This window comes from Heterodontus francisci, chromosome 19 (genome assembly GCF_036365525.1).
Source record: "Heterodontus francisci isolate sHetFra1 chromosome 19, sHetFra1.hap1, whole genome shotgun sequence".
NCBI lineage: Eukaryota > Metazoa > Chordata > Chondrichthyes > Heterodontiformes > Heterodontidae > Heterodontus > Heterodontus francisci.
Genome location: NC_090389.1, coordinates 60,394,447 through 60,417,515, shown reverse-complemented (window position 1 = coordinate 60,417,515; position 23,069 = coordinate 60,394,447). Strand labels below are relative to the sequence as shown.

The 23,069-nt window shown below is 42.6% G+C and overlaps 1 protein-coding gene across 1 annotated transcript in view; it reads left to right on the top strand.

Annotated features, from left to right (window-relative positions):
* LOC137380096 (voltage-dependent L-type calcium channel subunit alpha-1D-like) overlaps positions 1-23,069 on the top strand; it is a 44,696-nt gene that overhangs the window by 3,463 nt on the left and 18,164 nt on the right. The window contains exon 3 of the mRNA XM_068051727.1: positions 1,254-1,359. Coding sequence (XP_067907828.1) covers positions 1,254-1,359 — 106 coding nt within the window. The remainder of the gene's footprint in view (positions 1-1,253; positions 1,360-23,069) is intronic.

Sequence of the window (23,069 nt, the reverse complement as noted above, 5' to 3'; positions counted from 1 at the left end):
CTTTTCACATTCTGATTGGTGCCCTGTTTCCCTCGTAGCCTCATTACTAGCTTGCATTTTCAACTACTTGCCGCACAAAGGGCTGAATTTTACCAGCCCTCAACATCGGGGGTCGTCCGAGGTGGGTGGGTGGTGTAAAATACTTGTGGGAGGGGCCCGCCGCATTTTACCAGCGGCGGCGAGGCCTTCATTTAAATAGTAAAATCAATGCAAATTAATTTACATATACTTACCTTGTCCCAGCGGCCGTCCCATACCGATATGACGGCCACTAGCTGCAACCTGAACGCAGGCGAGACACTGGTGGAGAGGGGGAAGGAGTGAAATTATCAGTGTGGAGGGAGAGCAGGGAAAACCTTCTTTATTGGTTGTGGGGATGTTGGGAAGGGGTTGAGGGTCAAATATTCTGAAGTTGGGGGTTAAACTTCGTAATTTTACAAATTGTTTTTTTGGGGGATGGTTATTTTATTAATTGATAACTCAGTAGGGAGGGAGGGAGGGAGGGGGGCGGGTGGTTGGAAAGGGGATTGAAAGTGTTTCTGACATTTTGTTATTTTTGGGTGCCAGCACCTTTAAAAATTTTATTGAACCTGAAGGGCTTCAAGCCCTTTAAAAATGGCACCAGCGCCTGCGCGATGGCGCTGGACGCCATTGCTGGGTATGGAGCAGCCACCCCCTCTATGTCATTGGCGGCAGCTGCTCTGCCATATTCATTTAAATGAGCCCCTGCGCGAAATATCACGGGGGCTCATCAGTGGTGCTTCCGTGTCTGAAGGCTGCCAAGTTCAAAGTGCGCTGCCGCGATGTTCTAATAAAATTCAGCCCCCAAAATTTAAAAATCCAGACTTGCAAGGCCAAGTCTAACTAACAACAAACTCATTACATACTCTGCTACGGCAATTTCTGACCCATAAAGTTACTAATATGGTTAATGGTTCCACTATTAATCTAACAATTGTATGGTAACAAAATATAATCAATTTTAACTGGCTCAAAATTAATTTCCTTTTGTATAACTTTTGCCTAAATGAATTGTCAATTGTAGTTAAATGACTAAATGTCATTTATGCTTTTGGAAATTTAAAGTAGAACCCCAATATACATAATACCTTGTGCTATTAAAATAACAAAGATTAAGTCATGATTAAAATATAAATTAACCATTCTTTTGAGTTTTAATTATATCTGTTGGTCTTCATTAATTATTTAGTTTATTTTTATTGAAACAATGAATTCCTTAACTAGACATACAGGCCATTTGATATCTTTATATTGATTGCTATTTTTGCCAACTGTGTGGCCTTAGCTGTTTACATACCTTTCCCAGAAGATGACTCTAATTCAACCAATCATGACCTGGTAAGTGCTGTTTGATCATTTTTATCTAACTACTGCTGTCTACCTTATTTGTATATGCATCGAGAAGCAACACGGATCTCACCACGGGGTCAGTTCTATTAAAAAAGACTAACACTATTGTGGTCTAATATTCTGGAAATAGTATTGTTACTCACTTGTTTGTTGGTATTTTTAGAATCAGTGAAGACTCATCATTCATAAATTGGATCTCTGTTTAGGTTCACAGATTGCCAAATATTTCTTCAGATGGTGCAAGTTTTTAGTGTATAGTACTGTGCTTGCTTTCTGTGGATTGGCATGGTTTTTGTAGACTTTTCTGTGCGTACAGTAGTTTTTGTAAGTTAAAAAGGACAGATGCAATACAAAGTTTAGATGTTTTCGTAGAATTGCAGAATTGTGCTATGAAAAAGTGAATTACTTTCCAATGTTGATGTAAACTAATTTCCTATTAGTGATAAACCTTTTATTAATACTGCTCTTATTGTTTCAGTCCTTTTATTAGAAGCAGGGAAAATCCACAGAGAAGTGCAGTGAAACTATTGTATAAGCAGCAAATTTCCTAGCAATTTATGTTGTACTGCTGAATAAGATTGTGTTTGCTTTTAATTTTTTTCCCAAATCTCATTAATATACCAAGACAGTCCTTCTTTGAACTGTTCATCATGTTTAGATTGTTGGTCTGCTAAAGCTGAACAATGAATTGGAACATGTTCAGTAGTTTCCTTCATGTACTAATTAATTAAATAGCCTTATTTATGGAATTAAAATCAAAAGATAACCAAGTACATGATGCTTGAGCATTCAGTTTTATTTTTATGATGTGGAATGCTATTAACTTCGTAATTGGCACTGCCTTTGTGGGGAAACCTTTTACAGAGAATATGGTACTATTTTCTGTCTGATGTGAAGTTTGATTTTAAGGTCAATTTTGTTCATAATTAGACTGAGTAAGAAACATTTGTTAAAATCTTAGAGCTTTTATGCACTTGTTTTAAGTAGTTTTAATCATTAGCTGTATAGCACCTTTATTTTCCCTTCCTTTTTGCACATTATGGGTTGGATTTTATGGTCCTTTGGAAAGCAGGATTTCAGGCGAGGGGGCCAGAGAATCCACGTGGAGACATGGAACCTGATGCTGCAATGCTACTTCCCGACTCTGTTGGAGGTGGCCAAGTGCCGTGGCGGCACTTCCGCCCTAATGCATTGGCGTGATTACTTAAATAGTTAAATACTATTTAGCATACATTTGAATGTCATTCATTGCGATCTTACCAGACGTTTGCAATATTGTGTTGGATGTGTGGCACTCTTGTGCCTTCAGTTTTTCGTCTTTAAAAAGCTGGCGCCACAGAGACGAGAGTCCTTGGTGCCTCAAGAGGGTAAGTAACTTTACTGGTGTTATCTAGGGGAAATGGATGTGTGGGAGAACTCAGCAAGTGTTTTTTTTGTGAAGAAGGAGGGAGAACTTTGCATGTGGATTGTTTATGGTGGCGGGGGGCAGAACTTTGCAAGTGGTTTGGCTGTGAAGCGGTGGAGAACTCGGCAAGTGGATTGTTTATGGGGGCGTAGGGAGAGAACTCTGCAAGTAGTTTGTTTTGAAGTGAGGGGGAGCCCAGGGGGCCTGCTTGTAGAGAAGAAAACCTTTTTTAAACAACACCGAAGTGAAGCCTCAGGGAGCTATTGATGAAAGCACACTAGTGCAAATGTAGGGCTGGCAGCCTTTTAAAGATGGCGCCAGCACCTGCTCCAGCATCAGCTGATGCCATGAACGATGTTGCCATTGCCGCATCTTCTACGTGCTTGGGTGGACGGCTGCTGTCATCCTGTTAAATGGCCGCCCGCTGCACCGCTGACGTCACAGGTGGGACTGCCACCGTTTTGCACACCCACTGCTACTCCTAGCGGCAGGATAATAAAATTCAGCCCAGTAAGGTAATTTTTAACTCCACAGTATGAATGTGGCCACATGAGCGACCAGCCAATCCAGTCATGGCAGCGAGGAGGCGCAGCTGACTGGTCCTCATTAACGTGCCGGTGGCCAACTTCCCGCCAAGCAGCTCCCCAGCTGTTAAATTTGAGCTGCAGAAGCCATTGATGGGAACCAACGGGAATGATCCCTGACCCTAAAGTAAGTGGTCAGGAGGGTGGGGGGAGGGGGTGTGCGCATTGTCGTAGACGGCGTGGGAATAAGGCCCAGGGCAGTGGAGACCTTAGATTTCCTTTTGGGGCCTGAAGGAACACTCCTGCACCTCCTTACCCACATGGAAGCTACAAAAAGTTATAATGAACTTGTTTTGCTGTCCTTCTGTGGCCCTGGATCCATTTCCTGACAGTTTGGCTTGTTGGGGAACCATCATGGCTACCCTCAGCTCAGTCCTCATGTTAAGATTGCAGTTGAGACCTGCATTGATGAGGGCAGGAGAGATTAAATAACACAGCTGTCCTGGGACAAAGGATTTAATCTCTCCTGCTCTATCAGACACCTTCCCGTTTGTTCCCTCCCCCACCCCACTCCCCTTCACTTGCTTAAAACCTAATTTTCTAACCTTTGCCAGTTCTGATGAAAGGTCACAGACCTGAAACGTTAACTTTGCTTCTCTCTCCACAGATGCTGCCGGACCTGCTGAGTATTTCCAGCACTACTTGTTTTTGTTTCAGATTGCCAGCATTTGCAGTATTTTGCTTCTATGATTCAACTATATAGTGCACTTGGATCTATTATTCTTAAACGCTCCACTGGTGTTGCATTTTATTTCTATCACAAGTAAAAAGAGCACTGTAGTCTTCAAGATCATATGTATAAATGGGATTATGGAGAAATTTTATTTGGGCCTAACTTTAAATTTACGTTAGTTAAAGTGCAGAATTAAATTGCATATTTTTTAACCTATTTTTTAACTTTTAATTTTAAGCATAGCTACATTGGTCATCTGGTGATTGTGATTTGAAAAGTTCTGTATCTGATACCTAATTATATTTTATTTGATGCAACACTTCAATATTTGTTATTTTAGAATAAATGCCATTTTGCAAGGTGTTTCAGGAGTGTCGTTGGTTTGAGGTCAGCATTATCAGAAAAAGAAGTTCAGGCCATTAAGATAGTTATTTTATACCTGAGCCCTGTACTGCATATACAATTGCACCATTTAGATTTGCACATTCAAATAGCCAGAGCCAAAAATTCAGTTATCTGATTGAATCTTTTCAATTTAGAAGGAATATTCTTTGTGCCAAGTAATGTTTTGTCAAGTGTATCTATATGTACATAGATGCTGAGACTGAGGCTTAAAGAGGTGAATTTATTGGGCCAAAATGAAGGGAGAGGAAGGCTCTACTAGCCCTACCGCTGTCTTTCCCCATGTTTAAGAAAGCAAAAGGGAAGAAAATCAACCCCAGGGTCCTGGGCCTCATGCCTGCCCCCCTGCCCAATGGCACTTGCATATGATGGGGGAGAAAGTGTGGCATGTGTTATGGCCAGGTGTGTGATGCCGTGGCTGGTTTCCACTGTTCACCTCCCAACTGACCACGGGTAGTATTTGTGTGATCCTAGTATTTCAACCCCTGTGTTTTACTTGCCAAATAACCAGACAGGTTTTCTTGTAGCTTTAAAACAAAAGATTAATTATTTATTAAACAACATTCATCCCCTGAAATGTTCGCAACACCCTCACTCACGCATTCATTCTCATATGCACTCTCAAGAGAAGATAGATAATAAAGGGTAAGAGTTCAAGGTTTAAAAGTCTGTTGTTTCAGGGAAAACGTAAGGGATCCTCTCAGAAGGTGAATTTTATAGTTGCAGGCCTGGTTGTCTTATAATTGCTGCGCTGTTGCAGCCTTCTGGCAGTCCACTTTGGTTTGAAAATGGTGCTGATGACTTAGTTCAATTCTCACAGGTAGAGAAGTAGTTTTTACAAAGGCGCTCTCTTGTCTCTGCTGTAGCTGGCTTCCATTGTGTCTCAGCAGGGTTCAACTGTGTTGGTTGGAACTGATCTCTCTCTCTCTCAGCCTTGCTGGAATTCAAAATGGCTTTAGATGTTTACTGTGTGACTCAGGAGAGACCAGACTGATATTGTTGTCTGAAGTTTTGTACTGACAAGACCACCTTTGTTCCTCAAAAAATTACCTTTTAAAATGAACTTACAAGTGTTAGTTCTGCCCATGTGACTTTAGGTTTCAGTTCTTGCTGGGCTGCATAATAGCCTTTTGATGGCGCTATTTTGAGGATATGAGGGCTGTTCACACTTCATTGTGGTGAAGCTTAGTTAGAAATGAAAAGTCTGGGGAAGGCCTTTGTCTTTGTTTGAGTATAGCTCACATCCATGTGAGATTATCTGTCTTATTTCCATGCAGACAGGGTTGATTGGTTTTCAGTCTTAGTAGACAATGCATGCAAATTACAATGCAGGAGGTGGTATGAGTCATGTGAATTGTCCTCCATTTTGCTGGCAGTCAATATACCAATCTTTTAAAATTGTTCTAATTTTAAAAACTTTTCAATTTGCTTTTGTATTATCATCGCTATACTACTTCTGAGCATGACACATGATAATCCCATCAGGAGTAAGGGAGCACTAAAATCAAAGTCCGGCCAGGCAGATAGTGGAATCCATTAATTCCCAATTTTCCCACTGTTTCCCTCATGGTCCCACCCGATTTCAGGTGGGATAATGGAGAAAAACTGAGCCCAATATATTACACTGGAAGTCTGAAGAGCTGCTTTGCAGCCCATTCATACATTTTGGAACTAAAGCAAAATTCAGGAGGGAGTCTTTAACATTCCTTCAAAATGATCAAAAATTAATATAACTCTTCTAACCATTTCTGTCAATCTGGCACTTAATATTGGCACCCTGGAATAGAATTGCACTATTTCTCTATGATCTGATTACCAGAAAGACCATAGTTTGAAACTGGGAGTTCCTGATCATTGCAACTCTGCATATATGGAGTTAGCTGTTGTGGCAAGGGTAAGGTTTTTGGTGAAAGTCAAATTCCTAGGTTATTATAGAATGTGATGATTTCTACCCAAGATTCTGAGCGTACTCTGGAATATAATCACTATATGTCTCCTGTTTGACTAACAGCTGAGGGTAATTGGTCCTTATGTGGTCTGCTCACTACAGATCCGAGGTGTCTTGGCCCTTGAGGTGAGGGCAGAGGTGATAGGAGTGAGGGGGGGAGGGGGGGGTGGTTTAAGGCGACTGTTTGTAGTGGAAATCCTGAACTCTTTCCACCCCTTCATTTTGCCCCCCACCAACTGATTTTACTCCCTTCCCACAAGCTGATCAGGCTATGTCAATTGAAAATTTAAAAAATGAGATTGATAGATCTTTATTTGCCAAGCCTCTTATTGTGGAACTAAGGCAGGCAGATGGAGTTAAGACTCAGATCCACCATAATTTAATTGAATAGGGGAACATGTTTGAAAGGCTGAATGGCCTACTCCTGTTCCAATGTTTCCCTTTCTTTAGTAGATGAATAATACAAAAAGTACGCATTTTTTAATTTTATGTATTGATCTATGACAATTACATTTAGCTCTTGGTTTCCATTGTTTAGAGTTGTTCCTCCCTCTCTTTTAGAAGTGTTTACTGCTCTGTTTTCTGATTTTATATATCTATATTTGTGTTATGTTTGTGTATTTATGTTAAATTTTAAAAATTACCAATCCATATTTTACACTACTGTTAAGGAAGAGATCTTACTATCAGTGCCCCTTTTGAAAATCAGACTGTTACAATTATAGTTAAATTTAAGATTCATTGCAGGGTGGCCCGGAGGGGGTTGTGGGGGGGAATTTTAATCCACACTGCATAGTAAGAATGGGGCAGGCAAATAGATTTTAAAAAGTTGTGCAAGTAGTTATGGCCCCATTCCTGCCCACCATCATCTTAACAGGGCATTTTTCTAAGCAGCGAAGGCACCCACCTGACTCAGACAGATGCCTTATTAATATATGCAAATAAAAGTCCTATTATGTTGGTAGCACCTGGATCCCATTTTATTAGCCTACGAAGTGGGACACTCGGATGCCAGAGGTCAAGAAGTCTGGAGGTTGGAGGTAAGGGGCTGAGTGATGGAATATCAGGATGAGGGCCTGGAGAACTGGGCCAGAGAGGTCCTGAAGCAATGCCAATTGGGATGGTGCTTTACAGGTAAAAGTAACTTAGCTTATTTTGAAGGCCAGCATTGGCTGCTTCAGGGAAAGCCAATGTTGCAGTTGGGACCTGAAGCTGGCATTAAGCCCCTTATTTATATATGTAAAGGGCCTAATGCATGTTTCAAGTATGGGTAAAGGACACTTCTTGTTTGTCCTTACACAATGTGGTGACACATTTCCGGTCAGAAATGTACGCAGGTGTTTCCTACCTACCATTTTGGGGCCTTAGGAGGCCTGAAAAATGGGCGCTTTATGACCCAAGTGTTAATCAGATTTTTTGTATGAAAGTAACGTACTGCTTTCTATAAAGCATTAACAAATGAGGGATACCAAATTCAAATTTAATTCTTCATATATAAATAGTGTTGCTTGTTTTACACTGTGGTGCATGATGAATTTGACAAATATCAACAACCTCAACACTACGTACCTTATAATTAATGTCAATTGGGCATTTTTCAACAGGGATAAATTCCTGCAGATGGAATCTTAAGGATATCTGCAGGCTGGTGCGATTACGGCTGGGATAACCATTTGTGTGGACTTCATTTTTGAGAAAAATGGGTAAACATGAAATTCAGTAAATTAGAACATCGGAATAACCAATTCAAGTTAACTAGTAAAATTTTGATATACTTTGATCACTATAGAAGATTTGGTCTAACAAATGAGAAATGTTAAAACTTCAAATTAGGAATTCTGTTATATCTTTGTAATGTTTAATACATTAATTAAAATGTACATCATATTTTAATGCAACATAGCCACAAAGGGACCAAACATTTACCTTGCAGCAGAAACAGAAAATATATTAAGATTGGGTTTATATGTGGCAAGAGAATTATAATTCTACTCAGCTTGCATAATATATTTTAATTGCCGCAAAATTCTAATGCCAGAGCCCTTTAGCCATAGGGGGCAGATTTTTAATGGACTCTGTAAAAACGTCTAAAATTAATAGCAACCTGTCTCTAAAGGTTGGTTTCTGCTGTGCTCGGATGAAAAGGTATGCAGTGACATGCATAATCTAGTTTTATACATTGATCCTTAAAGGGAAATACACTTTGTTTCACAAACACAATTTAGACAGTTTACTTTAACTATTATTTACTTGCACTTTTGCATGTGTGAACGTTGCCTTTGTTATACTCAACTGTGATTCATGGTTAAGTTGAGTAGTGTTGAGGATTGTGCACAGTATGCAGTGCAGATGTATTCAGTGTTATGTTGCTGTTTATAGGATTTAGTTAATTTGTCTGCATCGTCACTGAATTTTCCATTTTGTTGTCAAATGATCTCTGTCACCTTCAGACCACTTATTGTCTCATAATCTGGATTCACATCTCTATGGCATGGTTTCTGTGATGTGGCTGTTCCTGGTGTTTGTGATCATACATGCATAATACCATTATTTTGTTCTCTTGTTTTACTTGAGAGCTGATTTTCTTGATCTTGCCTTCATTGGTTGGAGTCACACCTGATTTTTGACTTCAGTTTGAGCTCTTGGTTACTTTGGCGTACTTTCATTGTCAGATTTTAATTGACTAACAAATGGAGGAAAATATACCCGAGAGTTCAGAGCAGGTAAAGGAAATAGTCAGTGAAATTTATCTAGTTCAAAGGAAAAGGTTTCCCATTGTTCATTGTAATGCTTGTGGCTTTGTGGATGGTGGAGAAAAACTGAGCAGGAAGCTAGGAATGGAAAACAAACAGAAAACCCTGATACCCTTCGTGTAAAGACATCATTAGAACCACAGCTTATAGCTTCCCTGTGAGTAGAAGATAGAAATTGGATGCACATGTCCACAAGAAAATTTCTGTATATAAACAAGTTACGAAAAAATATCTGGGAGCTGTTAAACTGCCTGTAACTAGTTTCTCACCTGAAAAATGGGTGACTGGCAATTAAAAATTCGGTGGGGACTTTGTGCACTCATTTTAATGCATGAAATAACTTTCAGGGAAGGCCTTGAAATGGGTGTCCAGCACTCCTGTCCTGCTTAAATATTCAATCAGTGGCCTACACCAGTTGTAGAACCCCAGTTGCAATTTTCAAAAAGAAATGGGTGAAGCATGTATAGAGCATGTAGTTTCCACTTTCTCCAGGCTTTGAGATGGCTAACTGCTGGTCCTTAAATGAATTGCTGGGGACTTTTCCCAAAGAGAGGTTTTGTGTATTTTTAAAAAGATTTTTACCAGGTGAAGCAGGAGCTAACAACAATGAGATTAATGACCATTTACTGTATTTTTTGATGAGTGAAGTCATCAGGAGAATTATTTGAGTAGTATAATTGTTCTATTTCCATCTGAATCACTAGAGCAGGCAGATTTTGTTTAACATTTCTCTCAAAGGGCAACGCCTCTAATGATGCTACACTTGCTCATTACTGCAGTAGAATGTCACTCTTGATTCTGTGTTTAAGTCTTGGAAAGTGGCTTTAACCCACCTGTTTCTAACTTAGAAGCAGGAGTGTTCAGTCAAACTGACACAAGAGCAGTGTCGCATTAAAATCAGCAGGCAGGCTGTATCAGTGAATTGATCCAATGCACAGCTGTGCATTACAAATTGGACGCTTGATAGTTACTGATTTAGCTGCCTCTCCAACAGGGTATTAGGTCACTACAATTGGCCTCAGTGCTGTGGACTGTGGAGGAAAATTGGCTGTTAAAATTTCTGATCCAGTTGTTTATCCAGTGATTCTTTCTGACGATGCGTGTGTGCGCGTCTAATAACAGGATTGCTTAATATCTTCCTATGGTAGAATAGCTTGCCAACACTTCCTGTCAAAGCTAACATATGAATAAAAAACCCTTGGAAAAGGTGTGGGAGGCAGCTGCCACTAGGAGCTAATACCTTCCAGTGAGGAGGTGTCAATATTGGCAAGAAAAACACGGATAAAATGATAGATTTGTCCTAAACTGGTTATTTAGCGTGCATTCCACCAGGTTATTGTGGATTTAATGCTACCGTCAGCCAATTTGGAAAACCTAGGCTATAATAATTTGAGAAAAAGTGCTGATAGAGGTTGACTTTTGATGTGCTTGCTTGGTATCATCATACTTACCTTTGTATTTCAGGAGAGCATTTACCTTTGGGAGTTGCATCAGTAAATTTAAGACAATACTCAGCTAATGTTTTGTAAAAAAAAAACTACATTCTAAAAATACACAGTGTAATGGAGTGGAGTGCAGTGGGGAGAAATGGAAAGGGACTTACATGGGTGCATACCCATTTTTGCACCTCCCTGAATCCCCGATTTCAGTTGCATCACTGTTGGCAAGGACAGGCTTTACTCCATAGCAGGAAGAAGGAGAATTGTCATCAAGTTTCTCACGCACTTGCTAGCACAATACAAATGGAGGACTAGGAGCAGGTCTTTTGCCCTGAATGGCCTGGAGAGTTCAGAAAAAAGAGGGAAGAAAATCACTTAGATAAGAGGGATTCAATCCCTCAACAAAGCACAAGAAGATAGATTTTAATTATACTCTGGCAGGATTTACTAGAAATTAATTAGGTAATTGTGCATACAATTTTTACTGAGGGAACTATTCTATTTGATTTAGTTTCATAAAACATACAGGAATCCACAGAGTGGTAGAACTTGCTTCCATTGTCTCCCCTGTAGCGTGTTCCCAATTTCAGTTGTACTGTCTGAGAGAAGCAATGAGTAGGTCAAGTGGTTTCCCCACAATGCATGAGGTAAAATCAGAGGTGCCTGCTGCTTCGCAAATTTGAATGGTTAGTTACAGATGGATTGACAGAAGCCTGAGAGCAGTTACCTATCCATCCACTTAGATATGGAACAGTGTATGATGAGAGGACCCTTAATAATGTAAGAACATAACAAAGTTGGTAAAGATAACTCTGTAAAGATATATGCAGAAGAATAAACAATGTGAAATTATAGTTAACATTATGCTACATTTGAAGTTATCGGAATTGTTCCACTTTTAATATATTGATAAGTTTGCAGAATTGTACAAGTAATTTGCATAGGTATTTGCTTAAATAAAGTACAAATGGTATACAGAAATTCAGCGTACTTTATCTATGCAGCACATTCAGTGAGATCTCTTTTAAATGTTTGCAGCAAAACGATCTGCAATTAAGATTTGGTTAGGTTAATCTGTGAATAAATTGGGTCACGGTTATTTGCATACCATGAAATAACCCTTTTGATGAAGGGTCACTGACCTGAAACGTTAACTCTGCTTCTCTCTCCACAGATGCTGCCAGACCTGCTGAGTATTTCCAGCATTTCTTGTTTTTATTCCATGAAATAACCTGTTTGGTTAGTTTTTTTTCAACAGACTAAGAAATCAGGTTGTACTATTGAAGCTTGAAAATAATGGCAAAGGTATATTAGTGAGCATAGAATTGTGAAATTGAAATCAAATCATGAATTGTGTTTGTGTTATTTTGGCCTGAAAGAAAGCAAGCTGCTTGAAGACTTAGGAGGGCTAAACATTCTGTCTTTGTGGCTATAATATCAAACCAATCCCACAATTGAGTTTCTTGTGACCATTTGTAAAATCCAGAATGTTTTTCTCAAGAGTGAGGTTAAAAGAAAATTTAAACATTTTTACACCAATAATATATAGAATCAATATTCATTCCATGTTCAATGTTTGATAAATTGATATAATTCTTAGTATTAAGACTTAGCCGACAATACTTGAAGTCATATAGAAGACAATTTACAGTAAAATTGTTCATATATACAGTGTAATAAATATTCAAATAACTTAATATTTTCAATTATTTGTATAATGAATGTGCTTGAAATGAGTTTAATGCATTGTTCTAGTTTGAATTGTTTTTTGTTGCCATAGTACTTTTTAAAAACTAGGCATTTCAAATTCATCCAGAGGAGGAATACAGTTAGTTCGGGGTTGATCAGCTTAGCCACCACACCCCTCTGCAACCTCCACCCCCCCCCCCCCCCCCCCACCCATTCCCAGAACTTGTGTCATGCTGGAAACTGTTCTCTTGGGTCTTCACCACTGTCCGGCTGTCTCCCTAGTTGCTCCCACCTGCTGCTTCTAACCTCATTCCCACTGACTTCAGGCTGAGAGACTGATTTAAAAAAAAAATTAAGGAGGTCTGGCAGTTGAAATTAGCTGGGACTCGCTTCCTTCTTGACTTCTGGATGCATCACCCAAACACTGATCCTGCCCTAAGTTAAAATTAACGCATTTTTAAATCCATTTTTGGATTGTTTTAAGTTGTAATATTGGAGGATAAATGTGAGAAGTCATGGAATATGATTTATTTCTTGTTAGTGGTCTGATATTTCATGCATAATGATGTATAATGGCTCCTGGACAGGCAAGGGAGCTCCTTGCTGTATAACTCTATCCTTGGTCATCCCTTCCCACCCATTGTCCTTTCCCTCCCAACCTCCTCTCTTTCACGGTTTAAGTTCCCCTGCCTCTAATAGTGGGTGCATTTCAACCCGAAGTATTGATCAATTGCTAGTTTACAGTGCTGTAGACCTGAAGTAACTTAATATGACCTGATCATCGACTCTCCAAAGGACTAGGGAAATGTTCATCCTTTGCGCTTACCGCCTTGTTACTGCTTGGATATCATCTGCTGAGGAACGCGTCACCCGCCTGGGTTGTGGAGTTCTACTCGTCCTCATGCGGCCACTATGTGAACGACGCGCCCCCCTGGAAGGCGCTGGCCAGAGACATGAAAGGCAGCCCGAGTGACCATGAGGCGGTCATCGAGGCTCAGGGCCTCAATCCGGCCTCGGTCATCCTCCCGCCGTCACTGCTGGGAGCCGGGAAAGAAGCTCCACCGTTAGCTGGATGGCGACCACGAGCGCACCGTCAGCCTGGAGGACGCTGATATCAAGGAGGCCGTGCAGGCTGTGGGCTGGCCCGCTCGCCAGGGTCGCGACCCCCGCCAGACGCCGCCCCCCCTTCCCTCCCCTACATCACCTTCCCCCCTCGCACCCCCTTCCCAGCTCCCCCCTCGCACCCCCTCCCCCGCACCCCCTCCCCCCCACTCCTCCCCCCCCCCGGCATCCACCTATCCCTGAGCAGGGACCCTAACAACCCCACTGCCTTGTGGGAGTCTCGGGAAAGACCAAGGCAAAGGGAGTAAACCCTTACAGAAAATCCGGAGTGGAACCCCGAAGGCGGTCATGTGTCACATTTGGCATGTTTCCGGCAGTTCCTGCAGCCACACCGGCTCTGCACTCCTTTGGACCCCACCAGGAAGGCCGAGAGGGGGGTTTTGACGCTTGGGCAACCCACAACCTCCATACATCCGCCCAGGCATGCGCCATGGAGTGGTCACTCCATAGTCGCCTCACAGCGACCAAAACAACACGGAAGGCAACAGTTACGGGTTATAAGTCCAGCTCAATTGGCATAGAGATTGGGCGCCACGGGTTGCCTTTGTCGGTAAGACATCTGCAAACGCGACATGAAGTCCTGTGACATTGATCACAAGTCGTGGGAGTCAGTTGCCAGTGATCGCCAGAGCTGGCAGACAGCCATAAAGGAGGGGCTAAAGTGTGGCGAGTTGAAGAGACTGAGCAGTTGGCAGGAAAAAAGATAGAAGCGCAAGGGAAGAGCCAACTGTAACAGCCCCGACAACCACTCCAGGCGCTGCTTCACAAACCACTGACCACCTCCCATTTACCCATTGTCTCTCGAGACAAGGAGGCCAAAGAAGAAAGAAGAATGATTGCAAATAAATTAGATTGTATGAAATGGATGTTATAGTTGTCGTTGATTTCTCCTCAAATTCTAAGTATAATATTTGTTGGTAAGTAATAAAAATGTAAATTCTCATTTCATATTGTTACGGCCAGGTGAGGAGATCATCTCAGGCTCCCCTTTCACAGAATCTCAGAATTCGCCCCTTCTCTTGTTTGACCGCAGTAGGGTTTATCCTTTTTTTTTACACAGTGGTTGAGCTTACCACTTCAGTGAGCATTTTCTCCTGTTCCTCTAATGTGATTGCAAAAGAACCGATCAGACAGGTTTTCTTGAGTTAAAACAAGAGGCAAGTTTGTTGCACTTAACACTGTAACCCAATCTTAAAATACTAAAATTATGCTACGCATTCACGCACACATTCACAGGAGAGTCGCACACACACAAATAGGTTACAGAGGGAAACAGATTTGGTAGTTGGATTAAAATCTGGAATAAATAGAATTTAAATACAGTATGTGAGTCCAATAGTCCTCACTTGAAGTTGTTTTTTATTTATTTTATTTAGAGATACAGCACTGAAACAGGCCCTTCGGCCCACCGAGTCTGTGCCGACCATCAGCCACCCATTTATACTAATCCTACACTAATTCCATATTCCTACCACATCTCCACCTGTCCCTATATTTCCCTACCACCTACCTATACTAGGGGCAATTTATAAAGGCCAATTTACCTATCAACCTGCAAGTCTTTGGCATGTGGGAGGAAACCGGAGCACCCGGAGGAAACCCACGCAGACACAGGGAGAACTTGCAAACTCCACACAGGCAGCACCCAGAATTGAACCCGGGTCGCTGGAGCTGTGAGGCTGCGGTGCTAACCACTGCGCCACGTGCACGGTGGTTGGCTTGCTTTGCTCAGGACTCCTGAAGGCAGAAGAGTGGTTGATTCTCATCCCCTGGTTGTTGGCTGTAGTGGTCTGTAGGCTTGGGAGGGTTCCCAGTAGCAGCTGGATCTTCTCTTGATATTTTCTGGGGCAGAGAGAGAGAGAGCGCCTGCTTCGTTGATGGTTTTTCAGTTATTGCCTGTTTGCTGTCTGTGACAAAGCTTACATTTTCTTCAGAGCTGTGCAGACAGTAACATGGCTCTATCATACCCCTTTGTATTTTAATGAGGTTTTTCTGGAATCTTCTCTGAGATTCAAGGTGCTACATGCCTCAAGATGTCCGGTCACACTTGGAGGGGGTTGGCTCTTTCAAAGTCAATGGGTGTAGATGGCCTTGACGACCGTGTTGATAAAGCCATTCTAGATAATTCAATCACTGAGAGCAAGCCATTGTTTTATCATCTGGTGCTTCAAATGTAAATTACAGTGGCCATCTTAGCTGCCAGTTTTTTTAAAAGTTAACTTGTAGGATTTTTCCATTAAAAGTCTAATGTAAGGTTACAATTGCTAAAATTAATATTTCCCATTTGGCATATAGGGTTTTCATGACAAGATAGAAACTACAATGATGTTGCATAGTGGAATGGTTCTGACTATGTTGTTGCAAAATTATTATTTTTCCAATAGTTATCTTCGCAAAATATAAAAACCTACTTTGTGAGCATGTGGTGTACGCTTACTGAACTACAAATGTACACTAATAGCACGGCTTGATATTTTGCATTGTGGCTTTCATTCTCGAGTTCTGGCTATGGAATCTGTTTTATAATCTACCATATCAACGGCCATTTCATTTCTGTCAGGCTATTAAATGTTTGCATTTCTGCTTAATTTTATCCTGACTATCAGTCAGAATTATTACCCTTCCAATTTGAATCAATTGTTGTGTGAGTTATTTAAAGCTTGTGTCCCAGAACAGCCTTAAAATACTTTTAAGAACCTATTTGGCTAGAAGCATAGGATTGGGAAAATTTTGTCATTGCCTATGACTGAACAACTAGCTTTTTACCCCAATAATAATTTAAAATCTAATTATTTTTGATGTGTAATTCTTGTATATCCCCATAACTTTTTTTTGAAATCCACTCCTACCATTTTTGTTGAGAAACAAACATTCTCTAAAGACTATTTTAGAGTGCATTTGGTATTTTTGTAGTAGGCCTCCCCTCAGCCACACATATGTGCAGCTCGTGATTTCTACAAGCTTTTTTCAAGGGCAATACACATATGTCAATTGTATATTAATTATGTTTGATTGTGTGCAGATCATGGGCATTAACTGGAGATTCACGTATGGAGTGTTCGGAAGGGGGTTGGAGTGGTAGGATTTATAGATGGAAAAGCTGGAAATATGGGTTTCCCCGAACTGGTTGCCTGTTGGGGGGAAAGCCTGCTGCAGAAGGACACAGTGAAGGAGCAGGTAGGTCTAGTGGTGGGTTGATGAAGGATGGGGGGGGGGTGGGAGGGGGAGGGTGGTGTTGCAAGATGGTGGTCTTGGGGGGAAGGAGGGGTTAGAGTGTGGTCAGATGGGGAGGAAATGGTGGTTGAGGCGGGGGGGATGGTGAGATTTTAATTCTTACAGAATTTTTGGGGGTTAAAATTACCCCATAGACTCTGCATTCAGTAGAATAAGGAGCTGTAAGGGTTTGAGAATTTCTGGGGAATCTAGACTTCTGTCTGCCAGATCATACTCAATTGATGTACAAGGATCTTCGGGTATCCCTGTAGTCATATTCTGTTATTTATGGGTACTAGAGGAGAAGGATCAGAGGAATCCTGTCAGACAGGTGTGTTTCTACCTTAAGAGATCAATGTTCCTCACCCTATTCAGCCAGCTGTATGTAGGTACATGAACCTGGCTATTTTGGAGATCCATTTGCAATTCCTCAGATACTGAAGCAGTCTATGCCTGCATGCAGCAAGACCTGGACAACATCCAGGCTTGGGCTGATAAGTGGCAAATAATATTCATGCTGTATAACCATTGGGCAATGATGATCTCCAACAAGAGAGAGTCTGACCAACTCCCCTCGACATTCAGTGGCATTACCAGGATTGAATCCCTCACCATCAACATCCTGGGGGGGTCAGCATTGACCAGAAACTTAATTGGATCCATGCGGGTCTTGAAAGACCAGAAAGACTGGAAGAATGAAAGGCGTCTGAGGGACCAAGGCTATCCACTTCAAAAATGAACTCAAGGACAGGCAGAGAAAGGTATGTAATAAGCTGCAGACTTCTTGCATGGTCTTGGTTGAACATGCCATTAGCCTGCTGAAGCAAAAGTTCAGGTGCCTGTACTGATTGAAGTCAAATTGCAGTATTGCCCATCAGATATGTCCAAATTTGTTGTACAGTGCTGTGCTTTACATAATGTTATTCTGAAAAGGGGTCTTAGTTCAGAGAAGGGTACAGAAGCAGTGCTATATCACCCATTCACAGAACTTGTGAATGATGTAGGAGATATTGAGGGGTGATAAAAAAGCTTGTCAAAGAGCTGAGTTTTAAGAAGTGTTTTAGAACAAGCGAAGGAGGTAAATGGCTTAAAGAATTCCAGAACTTGGGGTCAAGGTAGTGGAAGGCTTGATCACTAGTCGTGGGGTGAACTTTGGGAAATGCAGGAAAGGCCACAGTCAGAAGAACAGAGAGTTTGAAGCGGTAGCAGGGTGGAAGGAAGTTGCAGAGAAAGGGAGGGGTTAGGCCGTGAAGCAATTTGAGGGTGAGAATTGTAAATTTAATCGTGTTTGGGGGACAGGATACTTCCTCAGAATATTCATAGATCCATATAGAAACAGGCTGCTATGTAACAACGAGATTGTTGAAGTCCTTCCTGCATTATGGCTTTTTTAATCGCGTTCCCTAATGTTGTGAAATCCAAACAAGACAGACAGCTGAATATCAGAGAGGAAGATCTCTAAAACCCCAATCAAAATATTTGTTTTGGAAAGTGCCTCAATTTAGGGCTTAGGGCAAGGGAAGCTCCACTGCAAAGTGTAGCCATGCATTCCATGATGGTCTGCACCTCAACCAGCCAGTCATGCAGCATGCACAGATGCAACTTTGCATAGATGTCTCCAAAACTTAGAAGTGGCTTGGTACACCTTCAAATGACTGCATGAATTGCTGGTCCTGAGATACCAAACTATGTTTGTAAGCAGGTCCCGTAAGCTTGAAATCCCTGGACTCAGCAGCTACTAGAGACCTTGAGCTGATCCGCTGACCAACAGTTTTGCTTCTTCTGAAATTCTACCTGCACTTGTTTAGCAACACTCATGCTTAATGCTACTCATGCTCAATGCTTGACCAAGTACTCCTTGTGCAACTAAGTAAATGATATTTTCCCCTCCCACCAGGTGCACATATCTGTGCTGGTGTTTGACATTGCAGGAGTCACTACAATGCTTTTGGCTCTTAGAGAAACAGAAGATGAACAGATTTTAGACTACGAGGGCTGGATTTTTTGTTGCGCCACTGAAATGGTGGCCACCCGCACAGAAGCTGTGCTGCCGCGATTACACGGCCACTTAACATATTGACAGCGGCTGCCTCCCCTCCCCATTATGTTATGGGGTGGCATTGGTGTCACCTGATGCCTGAGCAGGTGCTGGCGCTATTTTTAAAAGGCAGCCAGCCCTGCATACAGTTGAAAATAATGCAGAGTTGACCCCATCTCCACCCCCCCCCCCCCCCACCCGTCCATATCCACAAAATATTGCTGAGTTGCCCTTCTCCCTTTATCCTTACACACAATGCAGAGTTGCCCCTTCCCCCCCCCCATCTATACTCAATGTGGATTGAATGCAGATTGACCCCTTCCCCCCCATACTCAGAATGCAGAGTTGACGCCTCCTCCCCAATCTATACTCAGAATGCAGAGTTGACCCCTTCCCCCCGCCTCATCTATACTCAGAATGCAGAGATGACCCCTTCACCCCCCCCCCCCCCCAAACCCCGCCATCTATACTCAGAATGCAGCAGAGACCCCTTCCCCTCCTCAGTGGTGCCAGTTTCTCCTGGATGGGAAAGTGTCATACGTTATTTTGAAGATTGGGGACGAATGGGAAGATCATAGCAGATGACATGGTAATATATGCAGATAGGTATTTTACATATTTAAACCAGGCTCCCGTCGCAGAATGGCGGAGGGGCCGTCATAGAGCTTCCTCGCCACCGGCAAGATTGGGCCTGACAATCCTGGCATCGGGTTCTGTGGTGGCCGCTGCTGTTCCGATTCTCTGTCCCCCCTGCTGCAAATCCCGACGATGGGCTGAGAACAAAATGGAAGATTAGGTGCTTTGATTTTTCACTACAATTCTGGTCAATTCTAATGACTACTCTGCACCGTTTTGTCATTTGTTACCTTTTGTTCTCTCTATATTTGTAACTATATACTGTTTCTCTCCCTCACTCAATTTAGCTGAGTGTGGTTAAAATTTTCATTGGAAATAAGTGTTTTCTTGGCAAAGTAAAAGTCAGATATAAAATGATTTGCTTTACAATTCCTCCCATGCTTCCTGGAGGTTTAGGAGTACATAATTTAATGCCTGAAGAAATGGAGAGTAACTGCTTCATTCCTTCCCTCCCTCCTCCCAGGAAATTCCTGGGCATCACAAAGGGTTGGAGCCACAATTTGTTTCTCTGATTTGCATCTGTGCGACCTCACTGGATGCTAAAGACAGGAAAAACCAGTCCTGGTTTATATGCTGGCTGAGATTTTACACTTTTGCAGAACCATGATGGAACAGCACTTCCACTTGCTACAAAGATGTGCCTCTGATGCCAGATAATTTTCGATGGCTAGGTTGTTTATATTTTTCAGGCTAGATCCTAGTCTTTTGATGTCACTTTTGCTTAGGATGAAAAATCTTTCCTTGTGCACTATGTTAGATAGAATACATCTGTTCAGGAAACTGGGGAAAATTGGATCCAAAGCGGTTACAGATACAAAAGTCCAGTTTTCTCTTTTTTGCAGATATGTAGAACTTAAGTCAGAGCATTAAATACAGGACTTGTAATAAATATTAGCACATGAATATCGAGAGACCAAGAAGTAGTATGAACTTTCAAGCTGGTATTTTGAAGAAGCTAAGTAAGAGAAATGTGGCTTGATACAGTGAGGATGACTTTGGGAGTTAGCTTGAATAATGGTTGATAACCCGACCATAACAGATTTTAATTTGCTATGGTTTCAGTTGCAGGAGAAAGTTATAATACTGTGGCTTATTGAAGCAGTATTTGAAACAGACATTTTCTTCATAATATTTATCACTGATTAGGGGTGGACACATCTAATTTTGTGGGAGTAAAATCTTAAAGCTTTAGAACAAAATTGTTTTATTTCTGTGTTTTGTAAGCACATCCTCATGGGTTCATGCGGCAAGTTCATATGCGGCCATAAACAATCAAAGGCAATGCCTGCCCTTATGTGTGGCTACAGTTCTCCTCCTGTTTCTCTCTTTCTCTCATGTAAGTTTATTTATTGTTTCCTCTGACCCTGCATTTATGTGTGGCTCACTCTGTCTTTGTGATTATTTGTCTATTTTTGTGGCTGAAAGTCTTTATTAACCACTTTCTCTCCTCTCCAACTGTACCGATGCTTCTGTCTATCCCAATGTACCAATGTTTCTGGCTTGCACCATCTCCCTTAGTATCTGGATTTCACTTTTTCCTCATTTGAGTGTTTTGTCTTTTTTTGTTGCTGAGTATTTCTGTCACCATTTGTCTGAACAGCTATCTCCCTCCCTGTATTTAAACTCTTTTTCTTTCTGAATCTGAACTTATCCTCTTTCTGTTTCAATTTTTACAGTTGGGTGGGAAGAATATGTGGGAGCCTGATAGCGGCAACAAATCCAGATAAACAGGCCGGGTCTTTTCTCTTGAAAGAGAGGGTGAACAAGCTAGGTCTCTTCTCTTGAATAGAGAAGAGTGAGAGGTGACCTAATAGAGGTCTTTAAAATTGTGAAAGGTTTTGATAGACACAAGATAGAATGTTTCCACTTGTGGGGAACAGCAAAACTAGAGGCCATCAATATGATAGTCACCAAAAAATTAAATAAGGAATTCTGAAGAAACGTCTTTACCCAGAGAGTTACGATAATGTGGAACTTGCCACCACAGAGAGTGGTTGAAGCCAATTGTATAGATGAAGGGGAGACTAGATAAGCATATGAGGGAGAAGGGAATTGAGGTTTATGCTGATAGACTTGGATGAGGAACCTCCTCCTGCCTTTCAAGTGGCATGGACTAGTTGGGCTGAATAGCCTGTTTCTGTGCTGTATATCCTATGTGGTCAGGGACATAGAGGCCCTGCTGATCTTAACGGCAGGTCTTTATTTGAATAAATATTTGCAGAGTCCAGTCCAATACACAGGCAGATTGACAATCTGAGAGGTGGATCGGAGTGGAAATCTGGTGGCAGGAGGCAAATAACAACAGGTTTAAATTTTAAAAGCTGATAAACGTATTCAACATACAGAGGGTTGTGTTGGGTATTCTGTTACCATTTCGTTCCCAGTTTTGGATCATGTCTCCTCTGACATCTTTTGCTTTTAGGTCAGTGAGGGGAGCAGATTTCCTTGCATCGCAATGGGAGGGGGAGACCAGGATATCTTTTCAATAAAGATGTGAGAATGCTAGGGTTGGGAAGGCCCAAGGACTCGTGGGGCAATCTGGCAGAAGCACTCCTGCTTCTTCTGGCCCACAGTTATTTGAAGGACAGGCAAAACTTTAAAACTTACCTAGGTCTTTTCTGGCCAGTGAGGTCTTCCTGCCATGTTACTGTTGCCGGACAGCAGACAGGGCGGAACTCCCACTGCATGGACCTTAACATTATGGGCTGCTTTTGCTGACAATGCAGCCACTAGGCGGCGCAGTACTATCACATGCGCAAATGCAGCCTCATCTACTGAAATGACATTGTCTGCAACGTTTCAGGCAGCTACCAGAATTAAAGATGGCGCTGCTCTCCCTGCATCCCCCCCCCTCCCCGTTCTCCAGCCGCTCTCCCCACTTCCTCACCTCCCCCCCCCCCTTTCCCTCCCCAGCTGCTCCCTCTAGACCTCGCCACAGCTCTCCACCCTCCCCTCAGCCAATCATACCCTGCACCCCCCCCACCAAACCCTGCTCTCCAGCCGCTTGCTTGCTCCCTGCTCCCCCACCACCCTCCCTCCACCCGCCAGCTCCAGGCTGAGACGCTTCCCTCCTCTTGGCCACTCGCTCCCACGTTTGAACGTTTTCTGCTGCACCACCCGAAGAAGCACGGCAGGCCGTGAGAGGTGATGGGACGATGTAGGAGGGAGTGCCCGAGAGGAGAGAAACGGCGCGGCATGGAGCTAGCGGCTGGAGGGTGGGGAGGGGGGGGAACTAGGGAGCGAGCGGCCGGAGAGTGGGTTGGGAGTGGGGGGGGGGGGGTAGTGAGGAATGGGGAACAATTGGCCCAGGAGAGTTGGGGGTGCAGTGGTGAGGTCTGGAGCAAGCGGCTGAGGTGGGGGAAGCGGCCGGTGGGGGGAGAAAGCCTCGAGGGCGGGAGCGAATGGCTGAAGGGTAGAGTGGCTAGTGGTGCGGGAGTGAGTAGTTGAAGGGGAAGCGGGCAGGGGGAGCGAGTGGCTGAGGGAAGGCAGCAGCGTGGCGGGGATTGAGTGGGGTGAAGTGGCAATTGAAGCAGGGTTGGTGGGAGGGAGCGGGGTACTGTTCCCGTCAATGGAGACGGGTGAATGGAGACAGCTATTGAGGGGTGGTGACGTCATGCGCACATTCATACTGGAAGGCTGGAAAATGTTCGCACGCTTTGATGGCATCCATGATCGCTCTGCGCATTCTGTGTGTTGTCAGGAGTCACTTTGAACATTATATTGCGATACTGATGACATCATCAGGCAGTGTCTTAAGTAGGCCCCCACCTGCTTTTAGTGGGAGCCTTGTCCAGGG